Genomic DNA, 16,480 nt, shown 5'->3' on the forward strand with positions numbered 1-16,480 from the left:
TGGAAATTCGGAGAGAAATATTTATAATATTTAACATCTTAAAATGTAGTATAAATCTAAAACATCAACATTTGATATTTTTATGAGTTTTATTTAATGACGTCAGTAGCGCAGTTTCTATACCGTCCAATGGTAGGATAATTAGTGAATAATTTATTGGAAGGTATGTGTAAGGAAACGGTCGTGGCCGAATTTTAGGTACCGTTCTGGAATATGTCTGAAGAGACCGAAGAAAATCATGAAAAATTCATCTAAGATTCGCCTGCCTCATAGCTGGATTTGAACTTGGGACTATCAGAATGCGAAGCAAGACTACTATCAGTTCAGAAGGGAAGACTCTTCAAAGCTTCTATAAATATTGGAGATAATAAATTTAACATTTCTTTAAAGGTAAAAGAAATAAATTTATCCCTGTGCTTAACTAATTAAGCACTACGCCATCAAGATGTATGTAGGAGTGGATGTATAGATCCACATTTTCTTGACCTCGGCACTAGTTGGAGGTGAGTGGTCAGCTTCACTCCAAGGCCGGTTTACACCCGGGGAAAGAGTCCCCAGTACCCACTGGATAAGAAGCATTTCGTTAGTTTCTTTATTTGCTAGAAATCTCCGGAATTTTCGGTGCGGCCCATATCCGTGTTTCAAGAAGCTCTCTGACATGACAGTCGGAGAGACAGACAGTTGTGAAATGTGTTTCAGGTACCGAAAATGATTATAGCTCTGTGAAACTTACAGTCATTGTACTGTATTTATCTCCAAGATACAGTTATAAGTTAAAAAAGTAAAGGTACTCCTGTAACAGGCTGTGAACGCCCATAGGGTTGTGAGACGTCGAGGCTCCCACATTTTCTCTAAGCAATCGGCTCATAGATGGCGGTGAGGTTGTCAATCTTACCCGCCGGACGCCCTTTACCCCCCAGGAAGATTCCTGTTACTCATTTCTGTTAGAGGCTGAGTCGACCCCAGGGATATAGTATGGCGAAGGATTAGGTCTATTGAAAAAACAATGACCTCATTGGGAATCGAACCCCCGACCTTCCAGATTGTAGCATAGTGCTACCGCGCTCCTCAAGATACAATTATGCTAACTGGAGATTGGTCAGACTCTCGAAGTTTAATACACGAAGCGCATAATTAGTCATTTTTTAATTAATATTATTTGTTGAGTGTTACTATAAGCCAAGTTGTCGCCATGTTAGAATTAAGATGTGGGGCCTATTTATTATAAAATTGGCACAAAAATTGCTAGTGATTTAAACAAATTGGAATTAGAGAATTATACATGAAATGAAACTTTACGATTTATAAATATTAAGAAGTTACGAGTGTTCTATGCTTAGTGAAGTCAGATAGCTATCGTTGGCTCAGTACGTAAGTAATATGGGGTGAGGGGGGAAATGTGTAGGATCTGCAGAATTTTGGTGGGCGATAAATTTCGAAAAATGACCACTTTGAAGATAAACAAGAAAGCATGGTAACTTCAAAATGGATCTTAGAGAAATGCGTTATGATTATGAATGAACTGACTCCGTTTTATTTCTACGTCTTTTTTGTTGCTCGACTGGTCTATTACAGGCGGTGAATCCCCTCTGGACAACCAGACCAATTGATTTTTCATCTTGAAGTAGAAGAATCTCAATTTCGCCGACCTGCCGCGGCCACAGCAGGACCAGAGGTTATCTCAGTTGAGTTACCTTATATATATAGACCGACTATATATGAAAAATATAACTTCTTTTGGACTTGGATTTCACGCCGTGGCGGGTATAAACACTTCTGTCTTCAGGTATATAATAGTGTGTAGCCCCGTGAACGTCAACCTGCTTTTCGGAGTAACATATCGCCTCCGTATTCAGGGTAGAAGAGCAAACCAAGAAATAAATAAATATGAAGCGGGCAGCAGGCAAAATCCTGCTAGCTTCTTGCTTGGCTTACTATTCTACCCTGAAAATAGAAGCGATATATTCCTACGAAACGTGAGGTGCCTTTTACCCCCCCACATGGCATTATATATATTTCAGAAAATAGAACGAATCAAAGTAATTCTTGTGGGTCAAAGGCTTTAACGTTAAGCTCACTTGTTCGTCGGACGTTGATGTACGTAAGTACGTGTATAAGTAAGGAGTCCGTTTTGCTTAGGTCTATATTCCCCCCGTAGATCTCAGATGTGCGTGTCTAGCTTAGATCTGAAATGCTCTGCTCCGATATTTCCGAATATTCCCTACAGACCCATTTTTAAGATAAATGAAGCGCAGTATACACATCACGAAGGAACTCTTATGTTCCAGTTCCTAGTTATAGTTTCCATGCACGAACATTATGAAGTCAATATATAATGGGATAACAGTTTCTTTGGTTCTTTCGTCGGAATTTCTCGCCTCAAAAGACCTTAACGGGGTTTTGTTTAATTTTGTTTGGAATATTTATATTGTCAGGTATAGAGGGTGACGAAATGACGGGTTCTAGTAAGTGTGTCTCTCGGCGGCGCCATAGCTCAAGCGGTTAGTAGCTGGCTTCCCACCGCGGCGGCCCGGGTTCGATCCCTGGTCTGGTCAAGTGGCATTTGTGGTGGACAAAGTAGTGCTGGGGCAGGTTTTCTCTGAGTACTTCGGTTTCCCCTGCCAATCTTCATTCCACCAATTGCTCTACAATCACCCTTACCTATCATCTGGGGATGGTACAATAGGCCAGAAGTGGCCGCGGTACAAGAAACTTAGTGCCACCCCACTAGCAATAAAAAAAATGTTTCTCTTGGCGCGTCCTCGATATGTGGATGCAGAAGGCGGCCTGCAGATACTGAGGATACTTGCATATGTGGAACAGGCAGTCATGTGGATAGCCGACGGAATGAACTGAGGGAGGTAAACTGTCCTTAACGGTAAATCCCACATGATACTGTGACATAGCGCTTGAAAGCGAGAATAGCAAACCCAGAAAAAATATCAATTGCTAGGCAACGACGTAGTAAAATCATTTCGCAGTAATGAACGACCATGCAACAACAGAGGAATTGTTGGAATTCTATGTGATTCGTGTCTAGGTGATATATGGAGAACAAGCGGGAGTTTCTAGTCAGTCGAGAATGTGGGTTAGTTGTAGCTGGGAAGTTACGACTGGTATGACGGAAACGGGGCAGTCTCCGTTGTTGGAAGCTGTAACCAAGCAACGCGTAGTGCAGACTATAATAAATTGAGAAACTAATGTGTGTTATAGAGATGTTTACAGCGTAGTACGAATTATAACCATCCAATTAATACAATAATCAATCGAGATTCCGTGGCTAGTCTCTAATACATGGTAGTACGAAAATTACACAGCGCTTCGGTTTGCGAGCTCATCGAAAGACAATAATAAATATTATTTTTCCATAAGAGGAGAGATATTTTTGAGATGCTGAGCAACTGTCAGCAATTCAAGCATGATGGTGCTCAATGGGATTAGTTTAATATGGCAAAAAAAGGTAAAGCTATCCCTGTAACTGGCCGTGGAGGCCCATATGATTGTGAGACGTCGAGGCTCCCACGTTTTCCGGGCAGTCAGCTCGCAGATGGCGGTGAGGTTGCCAGCCTTACGCACCTGCTGCCCTTTACCTCAAGGAAGATTCCTGCTACTCTTTCCTGTTAGAGGCTGAGTCGACCCCGGGGCCACAATGCGGCTGGAAGGATTAGGCTACAATATTTAAGAAAATATTGAAAATAAAACTGTAGATGTTAATAAGAAATATATGTATATTGATAGAAATCACACTTTCTACCAGTTGTTTTAGTACTAAGAGACATTTTTTCAAAATAGACAAAATTTGAATTCATATTGATGTGAAATAGGATGTAACTTTGCATTGCATCAATTGTACTCAAACTTGAATTTGTAAACAGCTTTCAGCCCAGACCGCCGAGATTAAATTTTGTCCAGCTATTGTTCTCCGGGTCAGGGCTCTTGTGAATACGGTAATGAACCTTCGGATTCAATAAAATGTTCGAAGATTTTTGAGTAGCTGCACAACTGGCGGCTTCTCAAGAAGGGCCATGGAGTTAGTTAGTTACTGTTCTCCATGATAACTGACTCGCTGTAGCTACTAGGTAAAGGACTGGAATTTCGACTTGACTTTTCGGCGGAATATACTGCCTCTATTTTCACGGTACAAATTATGCTAAGCAAACAGTAAGCCGGCTTAAGCTTGTACTCTCAAAGAGTGCCTGGAAAGCATAAAAATAATTATTGATTTACGCGGTTTCTTTTCAGCGTGATTGAAGAATACACCGCTTGCTAATTTACGTCGTTTTAGTTCCCATTATAACGCGATTATGGAATTTATAACAGGCAACATGGCGGACGAATGCGTGGCGTTGGTGTCAATAGAGTCTGCGTGTACGCAGATGCGCACAGCGATGGTCATGGTAGTTTGGGTATCGTTGATAAAACGGTTCTATTTGGAAGAACATGGCGACTGAAAACAAAATGTACTGCGGTTCTGGAAATCCATTAATACCAGAAATACTATGAGTATCACGAGAGAGACTTGGAACTTATTTAAACCTCTTGGTTGGCTTAGCTTGGCCTGACATGTATATATAACCCTCCCCTTTCCGTATTTACTTACGAAAAATTAACTCTAGAACTACAACAAAAACAAACTCGATGGCTTTAGTCCGCAAGTGAACGATATCGACCGACCGACCGCCACTTGTCGGCTAAGTTAGTGCCAACTTTTGTGGATAGAGGGTGTCGCGTGGTCAGCAAAGTGGATCCCCACGGCCGTTAATCTCGGATTTCTAGACCGGAGCCGCTACTTTTCCATTCAAGTAGCTCCTCAATTATCCTCAGGTGGCTGAGTGAACCCCATTACAGACCCACTACTTCTCAGAAAATCTTGTAGCGCCAATAATCGAACCTGGGACCTCTGGATCTGTAGCCATGAACTCTGACCTCTAGACCATAGAGGTGCCTCCACTCTATACTGGATTATAATTTACCTGATATTTTTCAGAGAGTACACAGAGCAGTGACTAGTTTTCACAAACTTTTGTGCACCCCTGCAATGAACATGAGCAAGCGGAACATGGCGTCAGTACACAATGTACTGCAGCTACGGGCTTATAACTGAATATTCCAGGTTTGATGAATTGCATTGAATACGAAGCTTAATGGAACAGCAACTGTAACACGTCCTCACAATCTCGTGCAGTAGCGGTCGCGGGTATTAGTAACTTGGGAATTTGCAGAGACGCACCGTGTTGGGATGAATGCGTTTCCGGCAGAATTAATGAAGTCTGATTATTATAGTGATGCTGCTGATGAATGTAACTAAAACCGATAGACAGTTGTTCCATCGATCATATCCCCCATGGTCTGGTTGAAGGAACTTTCGCGATAACTTCAAATAATCCTATTACTACGTCCTACAAATAATGTTCGACATCTTATGCAGGAAAGCAAGCACTACACTTTCCAGAATTCGCCAAGTCATCCATCATCTCTATGTATTTGTCTGTCTCTTCGTCATAAAATCCATCCATCCATCCATCCACCTTCCTACTTCACTACTTAACTATATACATGTATTTAACTCTAAAATTCGCTTAATGGAGGGTGGAGTCCAACTGGGTCCACTCGGCACGGCGGCCACTGATTGGCATATTGTAGCCTGCTCCGGGTGATTATGATCATAGAGAATTTAGTGGAATGAAGATTGGCAGGAGAAACCGAAGTACTCGGAGAAATCCCGCCCCAGCGCCACTTTGTCCACCACAAATCCCATTTGACCAGACCCGGGATCGAACCCGGACCGCCGCGGTGGGAAGCCAGCGACAAACCCCTTGAGCTATGACGCGGCCTTATTTAACTCTATCTCTTTTACCTATTTGCCTCTTTGCCTGTTCGTCTATCTCTCTGTCCTTCCCGCCCTCCGTCCGTCCACTATCTGTTTTTCTGTCTATCTATCTATCTATCTATCTATCTATCTATCTATCTATCTATCTGTCTGTCTATCTATCTATCTATCTATCTAACTATCTGTCTGTCTGTCTCTCTGTCTATCTATCTATCTATCTATCTATCTATCTATCTACTTATCTATCTATCCGCCGAGTACTCTATGTATCTACTTCTCTATGTGTCTGTATACCTGTCTCAGTGCTTGTCTATATATCCCTAAGATATATCTCCTGCTAAGCTGTCTGCCATTCTTTCACGCGAACTTTGAATATTCTCGCAAATATTCCCACCCGACCATTCCCAAATTAATACAGCGAACTCATACCCAGGGCACTGAACTTGCTCTGGTCGTTAATCATGCCAATTAGGTCTGTGGATCTGATGTATATCTCACGACGAGCGCAGATCTGGTTGATTAAAATCAGTGCAATAAGAGATAATTCGGGCTTGATGAGGGAGCGCTGTGTCTAGTACAAGCCTGTTTACAGCGCTCAGGGATAACGCAGTTTGCCGAATTCTGTTGTGGAGCTGCCGTTACATGTCGAGTTTCTTTCAGCTTATTAAGTTACTACGCGGCACGTGGTAGCGTAGTTGGTTGAGGGGCTATGCTACAAGGCGGAAGGTCGCGGGTTCGATTTCGATGAGGTCATTGGATTCTTATTAAATGACCTAATCTTTCCAACCGCACTATGGCACTGGGGTCGACTCAGCCTCTAACAGAAATGGGTACCAGGAATTAATTAAATAATTTTCCTGGGGAGTAAAGTGCGGCCGGCGCGTAAGGCTGACAACCTTACTGCCATCTTTGAGCTGATTGTCTAGATAATGTGGGACCCTCAACGTCTCACAACCCTATGGGCCTTCACGGCCTGGTACAGGGATAGCTTTACTTTACTTTTTTACTTTTATTAAGTTACTAAAATTAATAATACAGACATATCTTGAGCGATGTTGGTAGAACTCTGTGTAGATTGCGTGATATTTTATGTCGATACAACTGCCGAGTTCCACAGAAAATCTGTGGATTGTTGCTCGGAATTTGGACATCTCCTGTTTAGTCAGGGAACAGGCAGGTACACGTTGATTTGATGAGTTCCCGAAGTTGCTGATTCTCCTGCGTAACACTGCTGATAACAGGAATATTCCTGCTTTCTCGAGAACAGGAAACACAGCTCATGCTTTGAGAACTGTCATCAGTAACTCACTTTGTAGAACTGTTCTCCAGCATGCCTGTTATTTACAAGCTGAGTATTATTTTTTTGTGGTCTTGTGGGTTGTGTCACCATGTAATTTTATAGGTAGATTTCGACGTTTCGGAGGAGTGTGCTGTTTTCACAAATTCTTTACTCAACACATTTCAACCTTCACCCCCAACTAGTGCCAAGGTCAAGAATACGTGGGCCTATACTGTAACTGTCCAGTTTATGTGATGGTTAATTTATGTTTTGTGTATGGTTAGGGTTCTGTGAAATTCCTCACTTTCTTCTCACAATTTGAGATTTCTCCCCTGAGACTCGCAGCAAGTGGCTTGGGTCAAGCTTGAAGCCAGCTGCCCATCCGTAAATCAGTCGATTTAATGCGTAACACAAGGTCGAGTTCTTTAGAAATTCTAAACTTGACAGGGGAAGTCATAATTTTAGCAGCGTCTCAGTTTGACAGCCACGCACCAGGTGGCAAAGTTCACCCCTAAACTGTACACTAGTGGATATTCGCTTTTCTAATTGGAGGAGAAAGATAAGCAACCTCCCAGTCTGCCCGGTCCAGCCAATCGTCATCTGAAGTGGGAGGTCCTTTGTCCGAATTTTGGGCAACCAGGGCAAATATTAACCATTCAGAGGGTGCTTGGCAAGGAGGACTCTGAAATTTACATTCACCGGGGGTACACGTGTTCTGATCCCCGTAAATACACCCTGTGGTGACTATTAACGTGTGTGTCTTAGTAAACTGTAAGGAAGCCTACATCCACAAATCTGTTAAGTGTATCACTATGGTGCAGTAACCAGTGAAACAGTACAGATTGAATAAAGACTTCAAACAGTTAATTGGTGTTGAGTGTGACTTTCCTACGCCTAAAGCCCCACTAATCACCCAAATCGTGGCCAGTCAACACGGCCTGAGAGGAGTTGAATTTCTCTACCGGAGCTAGCAGAACCAAAGAAGGGTTACAATATATCCACTCCTCCATAAGTCTTCATGGGATATTGCTTATTTAAACATGGAAAACTTTACAAACTTAAACCCTGCATGTGGAGGCAGAATCTTCCTCCGAAACTCTGCTATCCACCTACACGGTTTCACAACTCAGAAGAATATGATCTGAGCATTTATAGTAATGAAAACCTCAAAATAATTATTAATATTTTAAGAAAACTATGTGTCTCTTCGTTTGAATTAAACTTTTTATAACTCTGTTCTTCTTCATACGGCTCCGAAACACGAAGAAGCATAGATTCTTGACCTACCGACAGTTGTAACGTTGCAGTCTTGTTCTCAGAGGTACTCGGTTTGAATCTCGGTCGGGCTACGTGCGGTATTCACTGAGATTTATCATGGTTCTTCAGAGATTCTCGTCGAATTCCTAGATTCCACTTTCAAATAGGCCACAATTGCCTTATATACTCATAACACGCGATTCGGTTACCACATTTTCGACGCTATATTATCGATGTAGCTGAAACTCCATCATGAAAAGACTGAGGCAGTAGATAACTGCGAAATGCTGACACTTGTATGCCAAACTATACGGCCTCATATCGCAGAAGACCATAAACTTAAGAGAATAAATAGCCTTGCTAGAAATATGAAAGGTATACTGAAATCCAGAAAATGTTTGGTACGATATAATGCTTGGTGTGAACAAAGCATTGATGATGTAACATGCTATAGAGACTTGGGCAGAGCTTGCAACTTTCTTCTGCCTTTCCACGCCACGCACGAGGTACTTACAATCTGGATTTCTTTACTGATAGCAGTGAAAGTAATATATCTCTTGTAAGATTTGAGGCTTTCACGGCGGTGACTATGAAGAAAGCAGTCTTCTGGGATTTGGCACCGTGTTTATGTGGTGTTAACCGACGTTCCTCCGAAACGTCGGTTAACACCACATATACACGGTGCCAAATCCCAGAAGACTGCTTTCTTCAATATATCTCTTGTTTTCTTTCAAGATTTAAAAATTCAATATTCATGGATTTTCAACAGTAGTCTTGTAAGTTGATAGTTGTCATGTAGCACGAATGGGGGAGACGAGGAATGGGTACAGGATACTGATGGGAAAGCCAGAAGGAAGGAGACCACAGTGACGACCAAGGCGTAGGTGGGTGGAAAATATTAGAATGGATCTTAGAGAGATAGGATGAGATGATATGGATTGGATAGATCTGACTCAGGATAGGGACCAGTGGAGGGCTCTTGTGAAGACGGTAATGAACCTTCGGGTTCCATAAAATGCTGGGAAATTTTTGAGTAGCTGCAGAATTGGCGGCTCCTCTAGAAGAGCTCAGCTCCATGAGTAAGTAAGTAAGTAAGTCTTATAAGTTACTTTTGAAGTACGTATGAAAACAGAAATTTTATTTTACAAAACCGGTGTAAAGAAGAATTTAAATACTTTCTCATCCAGTAACTTTGGGCTTCTAGACATTGCTATATCATGAAATCTCCCTTCATAACACGCCACGGCTTCAATTTCAGTGTACTGAAAGCAACGCTGTGGAATATTCTCCCCATTTTTTAATGTATAAGGTTGGAAACACTGTAATTGGTGTTTCGCTAATTGCGTGAAGACAGGCTGTGTGTCTGAGGGCCTTGTCGAACAGTGGAATTGGTGTGAGTTACTGCAGTAGCAATAAGTTGCCGTCGGTTCTACCCCCCCTCCAACAGCCACTTTTTTTATGAGGCTCGTATTATTACAATGGGGTGGGGGTGGAATTACGAGCTGTAGAAGGGGTGGGTTTCAAGTTTAATAGAGTAAACTTTCCTGGGGAGGGAAGACTTTATCCCCTTGCTACTGTTACTATAGGAGGTATCTGAACATTGCTACTGGCACATAAATTTCGCCACCAACTTGCCGGCATTGGTGACATTCACAGGTGTTGCCACACAGTGTGCCAAATCAGGCGTTCCTACCCCACTTACTGCTGTCCTACTTCCTTCACTTCTTCGTTTTCTGCCCAGCGACCACGAATTTCATTTCTTGACCGTGAAGCGTTGGCTTGTACCTCTGGTTTATAATGCAGAATACCATCATGAAATTTATTTCTGCGAGAGATCTGGGATTTTCACGCCTGTGACTATAAAAATTATTGTCTTACGGGATGTAACGCCGTTTAGTTTGGTAGAGCCTTACCTCTGTTTTGGAGGAACGTCAGTTCGAATCCAAAAGATTATACGGTGTCATGTGACAGAAGAGATTAATCTTCAAGCATCTTTCTACTATAACGGAGTGAGTGTATATTTTTGCAGTTCACTCTACGACTCTGATGGTTTCTGCACTGTGTGTACAACGGTAATTGGCGAGAGGAATGATTTTTGGGCAAAAAAAAAGGTGGTGGGGGGCGTAATCGGGATATTGTTCGGTCCTTTACTTGGAAGCGATGAGTGAAACCATGAAGAAGCTCCGTTAGAAGAGCCTGTATCCGGGCCAAGAATTGAACCGAGCACTGCGCTATACAAACCCGCTCTATATACAAGTATTTTGGTGTAAATGCCAGAATATTCATATTGTATAACAAAAAAAAACAAACAAAACGAACTCCGTTGCCTGTAGTCCGCAAGCGAACTATACCGACCGAGCGACCGCCGCTTGTTGGCGATGTTAGTACCAACTTTAGCGGATAGAGGGTGTCGCTTTGTCAGTGCAACGAATCTCCACGGCCGTTAATCTCGGTTTTCTAGACCGGAGCCGCTATTTCCTTGAAATAGCTCCTCAATTATCCTCATGAGGCTGAGTGAACCCCGTTCCAGGTCCACTATTTCTAAGAAAATCTGGTAGCGCCGGGAAAAGAACCCGGGACCTCTGGATCTGTATCCAGGAACTGTGACCACTAGGCCACAGAGGCTGTACATATTGTATAACCTGCCGAATAAATGTTCTCGGAAGACTACTTGCAAGTGCATTTTCTTCAACATTCTGTACAAATCCCTGTAAAAAAGAGAAAGCCAGTTTCTTGCCTCGTTTTCTTTTTTTCTGCTGGTTGTCCAGCGTTTAGAATACGCCACACGACTTACTGTGCTACCGACCGCCTCGAGAGAGAAAACACCATACAAACGCGTTCCTGTTCCGTCCTGCTACAATAAAGTTTTCATTATATTCTTCCAGCTATTTAATTTCTAGTTTATATCTTGACACAGACACATTTGTATTCCGTAAGCAGAATCTTCTAGTCTTGTTTAATTACAGTAGGCCAGTTCGCCCAACGTAATTACATTACAGGGTGTGGTGTAGCATAGTATATTTCGTAACAAATGACTCCAAATGTGATCAGAGCATTCTCTTTTCGCTTGAAATAAAATGGAACATGCATCACTTTTAAATACTGAAATATCGATTACATATAATTCGACATCAGTATAGTATATCATTCGTGCATGGGGACGTGTAGACTATATGCACTTTGGCATCAAATAGGCCTATAAAATAACACCCTTAACAAAAAAGCTGTAATAAAAACACCTGAAAAACTCAGAGGTGAAGATAATTTTTTTCTATGATTACTGTCTTGTGGTATGTATATACGGTAAATAGGCAAAAACGTTTCAGAGAAAATGCTGCCTCCATCTTCAGGGTAGAAAATTGATACTTTTCTGCCATCTTCTACTTTTCTACCGTGTTCATAAAGGTATAATGTTCCTTTTAGATGTTGCTACCTAGCTAGCAATCTACGCGGCTTCATATTCCAGAAGGTCCTTGATCGTAATTTATTTGGTCAACTTTTACGTCATTTCCATAATGACATGTTATATGTAAGGGAGTGGGGATAGCTCAGTCGGTATAGCGATTGGCTGGACAGCCGAGGAGTCGGAATTCGAGTCCCGGTAGGGGCAAGAGATTTCTCCTCTCCGCAACGTCCAGACCGACTCTGAGACCCAACCAGCCTCCTATCCAACGTGTACAAGGGCCTCTTTCCCTGGGCATAAAGCGGCCGGGGTGCGAAGATGACCACTCACCTTCAACTAGGGCCGAAGTCAAGAATACATGGTTATAGACATTCACCTCCCCCATACGTCTTCATGGCGTAGTGCTTAATTAGTTAAGCACAAGGACAACTTTACCTTTTACATTACCTTAATACTAATTAAGTAGTTAATTATACAGGGATATATTATTAATACTTAGATCCGCTCCCTAGCAGCAAATCATGACAATGTTTCAGAGGACATCGGTAAAGAGGCCCTCTGCTCTGTAGATAGCTACCCACCTTTGTTCCATACAAACTTCTAAAGACAGGAATAAGAGCTCCGAAACATATATGCACATGCAAAATAATGAAGTGGCTTTTACAGTAGCATTATAATTCTAAATTTTCACACCCTCATTTTAATTCATTTTCATGAAATTACTCTTACACTTAGGGTACTTTGTAACTCTGATTTCCTGTCTGTCAGTGACTACATACAGAAACAAATACTTCTTTATCTCGCGCACACTGAACAAGTTAAAAGCAAGTAGATACTGAAGAAAAAAAAAACGTTTTTAATCATGCGTTTTTTCAACATATTACTTACAGTGATTCACTGCAGAATTAACTATTTACATGCAAGAAAATCCTTCTTGTGATAATAAAATGTGCCCAGAAAATCGAGAAATTCCCTGCATTTTATGGAGGTCGAATGTTCTTGGTATGTTCATAATAGATCGCATTGTACCTCTCATGAACTAGATGTATCTAATCCATGTCCTCCTGTCCCATTTCTCTGAGATCCATTTTAGTATTATTACTCCTCCTCATGTCCCTAAGTAAATCGTGTTCTTCATTCAAGATTGACACAGAAACATTGAATTAAACATTGAATTTGTTTATTTTTGCGACGCTCTTAGTGTCTGGCCTATAGGACGATTGGCGAATAATGGATTCGATTGGAACTTGAAGAGTTCGCCTTAGCTTATTCGACCTACCATCCCAGCACATACCTGAAGGGCTTGAGGAAAAGTAAGAGAACACCTATTCAGAATTTGCGGCGTCCCAACCAAGATTCGAACCGAGTACCTCATGAAAAAGTCAGAAACTTTACTGCTTGAGACAAGTTGCTCGATCTCACTCGCCTCATACCCCTTGATTTGTTTTGCGAGGGTGGCAAATTGTGGTGTTTCTTGCTGTCGACTCCACTGAATAATCGGTTCAACAATACGAAATTCTCTGGCTGCTTCTGAAAAGCATTATGCATTTTGCTGCTTAGTCTTGAACCCGTAGGTCCTCGCCTGATTGCTCCACGAGACAGTGGCTCCAATCCACTGCATTATTAAATTTCCAATAGCACTCAAACTCTTGTTTGGTCTCCTCAAAGGCAGCCTCTTTGGCTCCATCTCGCTGACAGACGAGTAATGACAAGGAAACCACGAGGTATTTTTTTTAATTGTAAGAAAAAACAAGTAAATAGAAAAGAGGCCTAGGCAATGTTCATCCGGCCTTCTGTAGCACATTCTAATAACCATCTTATTCTGTAATACAGGTGGTCCCGCGATTGTTAATATAGATCTTGACTTAAATCTGTGTATACTCTAAGTATTCAGTGCAATTACTTCTTTTATTTTTCTTAAATATCTGTAACCACGAGGTACTGAGAGCTAGCGCCGAGAGTCATCTAGTTCACAGACCGATCAAACAGCAGTGGGTCTCATATCGTGAAGTACAAATGTAATTATTTGATCTGCTTTACAGGCACGAAACCTGGCTGTTCACACCAATAAAGAACATAGATTGAGGGCTTTTGATAACAGAGCTCTGAGGAGAACATTCACATTTAAGGGTCAAATTAAGCAGGTCATTAAGGACTTGTACTGTACCGTGGCCTGTAGTCCGAAAGCTAAGTATACCGACCGAGCGACTGCCGCTTGGCGACAAAGTTAGTGCCAACTTTTGCGGATAGATGGTGTGGCGTAGTCAGCGCAACGGTTCCCCACGGACGTTAATCTCGGTTTTCCTTGAAATAGCTCTTCAATTATCATCACGATTCTGAGCGGACCCTGTCCCAGACCCACAACTTCTCGGAAAATCTGGCAGCGCCGGGAATCGAACCCGGGACCTCTGGATATATAGCCATGAACTCTGACCACTAGACAACAGATATAGGTTCAATAAAAGACGCCGGATATCTTGACTAGCGTAGGTGGTCAGATTTCTGTAATATCTTAATAATTCTCAATACTGAGTATCTGTAATTTCGTATTTATGGATTTCCTACAATACAGAGTAGGGACTTTTGATTATTTTTTTTCGGATTGTTTGCGAGAACATTAAACATCGAAGAAAGCACACCAAAATTATATTTTGTATGGCTAGAAACAAGAACAAGAACAATCAGTTTTTCGTTGCAGATGGCTGAGGTCGTGTGACTGACATGACGCTCACGACAGTGCTGGTCGCAGCGCTCCTGGTGGCGACCTGTGTTAACAATGATGCTCGAACCACAGATGACGGAAGCAAACAGAAATTCCTCTGGAAAACAGGTATATTGTAGTTTTGAAGACTTACTTATCATTATGAATATCCTTGTTCTTTTTATTCAAGTTTCGTAATTAATATTTCTCAAAATATTATTGAAATACAGTTATGTTTGGGCAGCAACTGGAGCTGAAATTATGTGTCAAATGTTTCGTATTATGCTGAGAAATTAAAAAGAAACTTATTGTTTAAGGCTATTCCAGTACTGTTATACTCATATTTTCGCATCTCATGCCCCACTGGTCACTTCGTCAAAAAGAAATTTTAATCGCTTCGTAGTAAAAACAAAGTTCCTCTTTTCCCAAGGAGTGTATTGTTACCGTTTTTATATTATAGCTTTACAGTAATCATTAACGGAAGATCTTGCGGACTTAAAGATTACAAAATTTGTTGATAATAACTTATGTTTCATTACTACAATTATATAAGAACAATATATCTCAACGATTAAAATGCACTATTAGAGAGGAAGCTTTTGTGTAACCAAATTTTGTTTAAATAATTAATGTATATTTTTTAGACCTCTCGTTTCACGCAAACCGACAACCACGTTCCACCAACGAGACGCCTCCCACAACCTGAGAAACACTGGTGAACTAAACAAGCCACGTTTAAGTATTACTGTCTAAAACCTGTCAGCGTAGAATGTAAAGAGTCTAATAGAATTTCAAGGGATACACCACGAGAGAGTTGCATTTCTTTCGCATGAGGTTCCACAGCCAGAAGCTCTAAAATGAAGGATGGGAATCCATGTATCTTGTCCGATTAATTGGGTCTAGAAAAGAAGTTAATGGTTAAAAAATTAATGGGTCAATTGTGACATCATTTTAGCACCTGTACGAAGGAAACGGACCGCACGGTCTAAGGCATGAACTGTCTTCAGTTGCTCGAATGCTGGGATCATGGGTTAGAATCCCACTCAAGGCATATATGTCAGTGTTTGTGTCGTTCTGTGTGTAGGTACCGGCCTTGCGACTGGCTGATTCCCCGTCCAAGGAGTCCTACCGACTGCGTATAGGATTAACAAACTGAAAAAAGCGACCAAGGTTCAATAAAATGGCTGTAGAGCCATAGAGAGACGAAGGAAATGAATGTAGCCTATTAAGCAAACAAACTTAGACTGCGCAGCTAGATTTCATTGTGCTCTCTAGTTATGTAGGAGGAACTGACTTGCCTTTCAGGGGCCTGGGGTTCATGTTACGCGATAGGAGGCTGCGGGGAGGGACGCAGGGAACGGCTCGTGTGGTGTTCGGAGGCGGATGGTCGTACGGTGCTGGAGGTGATGTGCGACCCACAGTCTGAGCCACCTACTAGCAAGACTTGTTTCACTGCTTGCCGCCATCATAGGGGTAAGTGACTTTCTTGGAGTGGTATTGTTTAAGGGGTACTTTACTCATGATCATTTGGATTGAAATTCCCTTTTTCCTCCACTGCAGATGATGATGACTCAGAGATCCGTGGCACTGTTAATACTTATAAAAGCCAAAGTAGTCTGTTCTATCACTGTACGCATAAAGTACCGTAAGAAATTACATGATTAAAAATAAATTATACATAAAATACAAAAAACAAGGAGCCACACGATAGTAATCATGAGGCTAGTAAACTAGTTTAGGGTGCACTGCGGCACTCCCCCAACAGGGTGCCGAAGTCACCGACTTTTCCGTGTTTATGCAAATAAAAATCGCAGACATGTAGAACCAAATACCGTGGTTGGCAAAAATTCGTACAAATTAAAAATCTGGCATGCATGAAACCCTCAATTAACAAAACCGCGTTTCGCTAGGAATAGCTGCTTGCTTATCTCATTTATCGGTTCATTGCTTGCTGTATCGGGTAGTGTTAAGAAGGGCTGAGGTCGTTATTAGAATGGGGGCTTGTGTGAA

General features: G+C 41.7%; 1 protein-coding gene across 5 annotated transcripts in view; it reads left to right on the forward strand.

Moving 5' to 3' along the window:
- LOC111864797 (thrombospondin type-1 domain-containing protein 7B) overlaps window positions 1–16,480 on the forward strand; it is a 245,009-nt gene that overhangs the window by 163,276 nt on the left and 65,253 nt on the right. For all 5 annotated transcript variants that reach the window (XM_023852328.2, XM_023852339.2, XM_023852312.2 and 2 more), the window contains 2 exons: window positions 14,468–14,599; window positions 15,776–15,943. In XM_023852328.2, the coding sequence (XP_023708096.1) occupies window positions 14,491–14,599; window positions 15,776–15,943 (277 nt within the window). In that variant the 5' untranslated portion in view covers window positions 14,468–14,490. The remainder of the gene's footprint in view (window positions 1–14,467; window positions 14,600–15,775; window positions 15,944–16,480) is intronic.

This window comes from Cryptotermes secundus, unplaced genomic scaffold (genome assembly GCF_002891405.2).
Source record: "Cryptotermes secundus unplaced genomic scaffold, Csec_1.0 scaffold579, whole genome shotgun sequence".
Lineage (NCBI taxonomy): Eukaryota > Metazoa > Arthropoda > Insecta > Blattodea > Kalotermitidae > Cryptotermes > Cryptotermes secundus.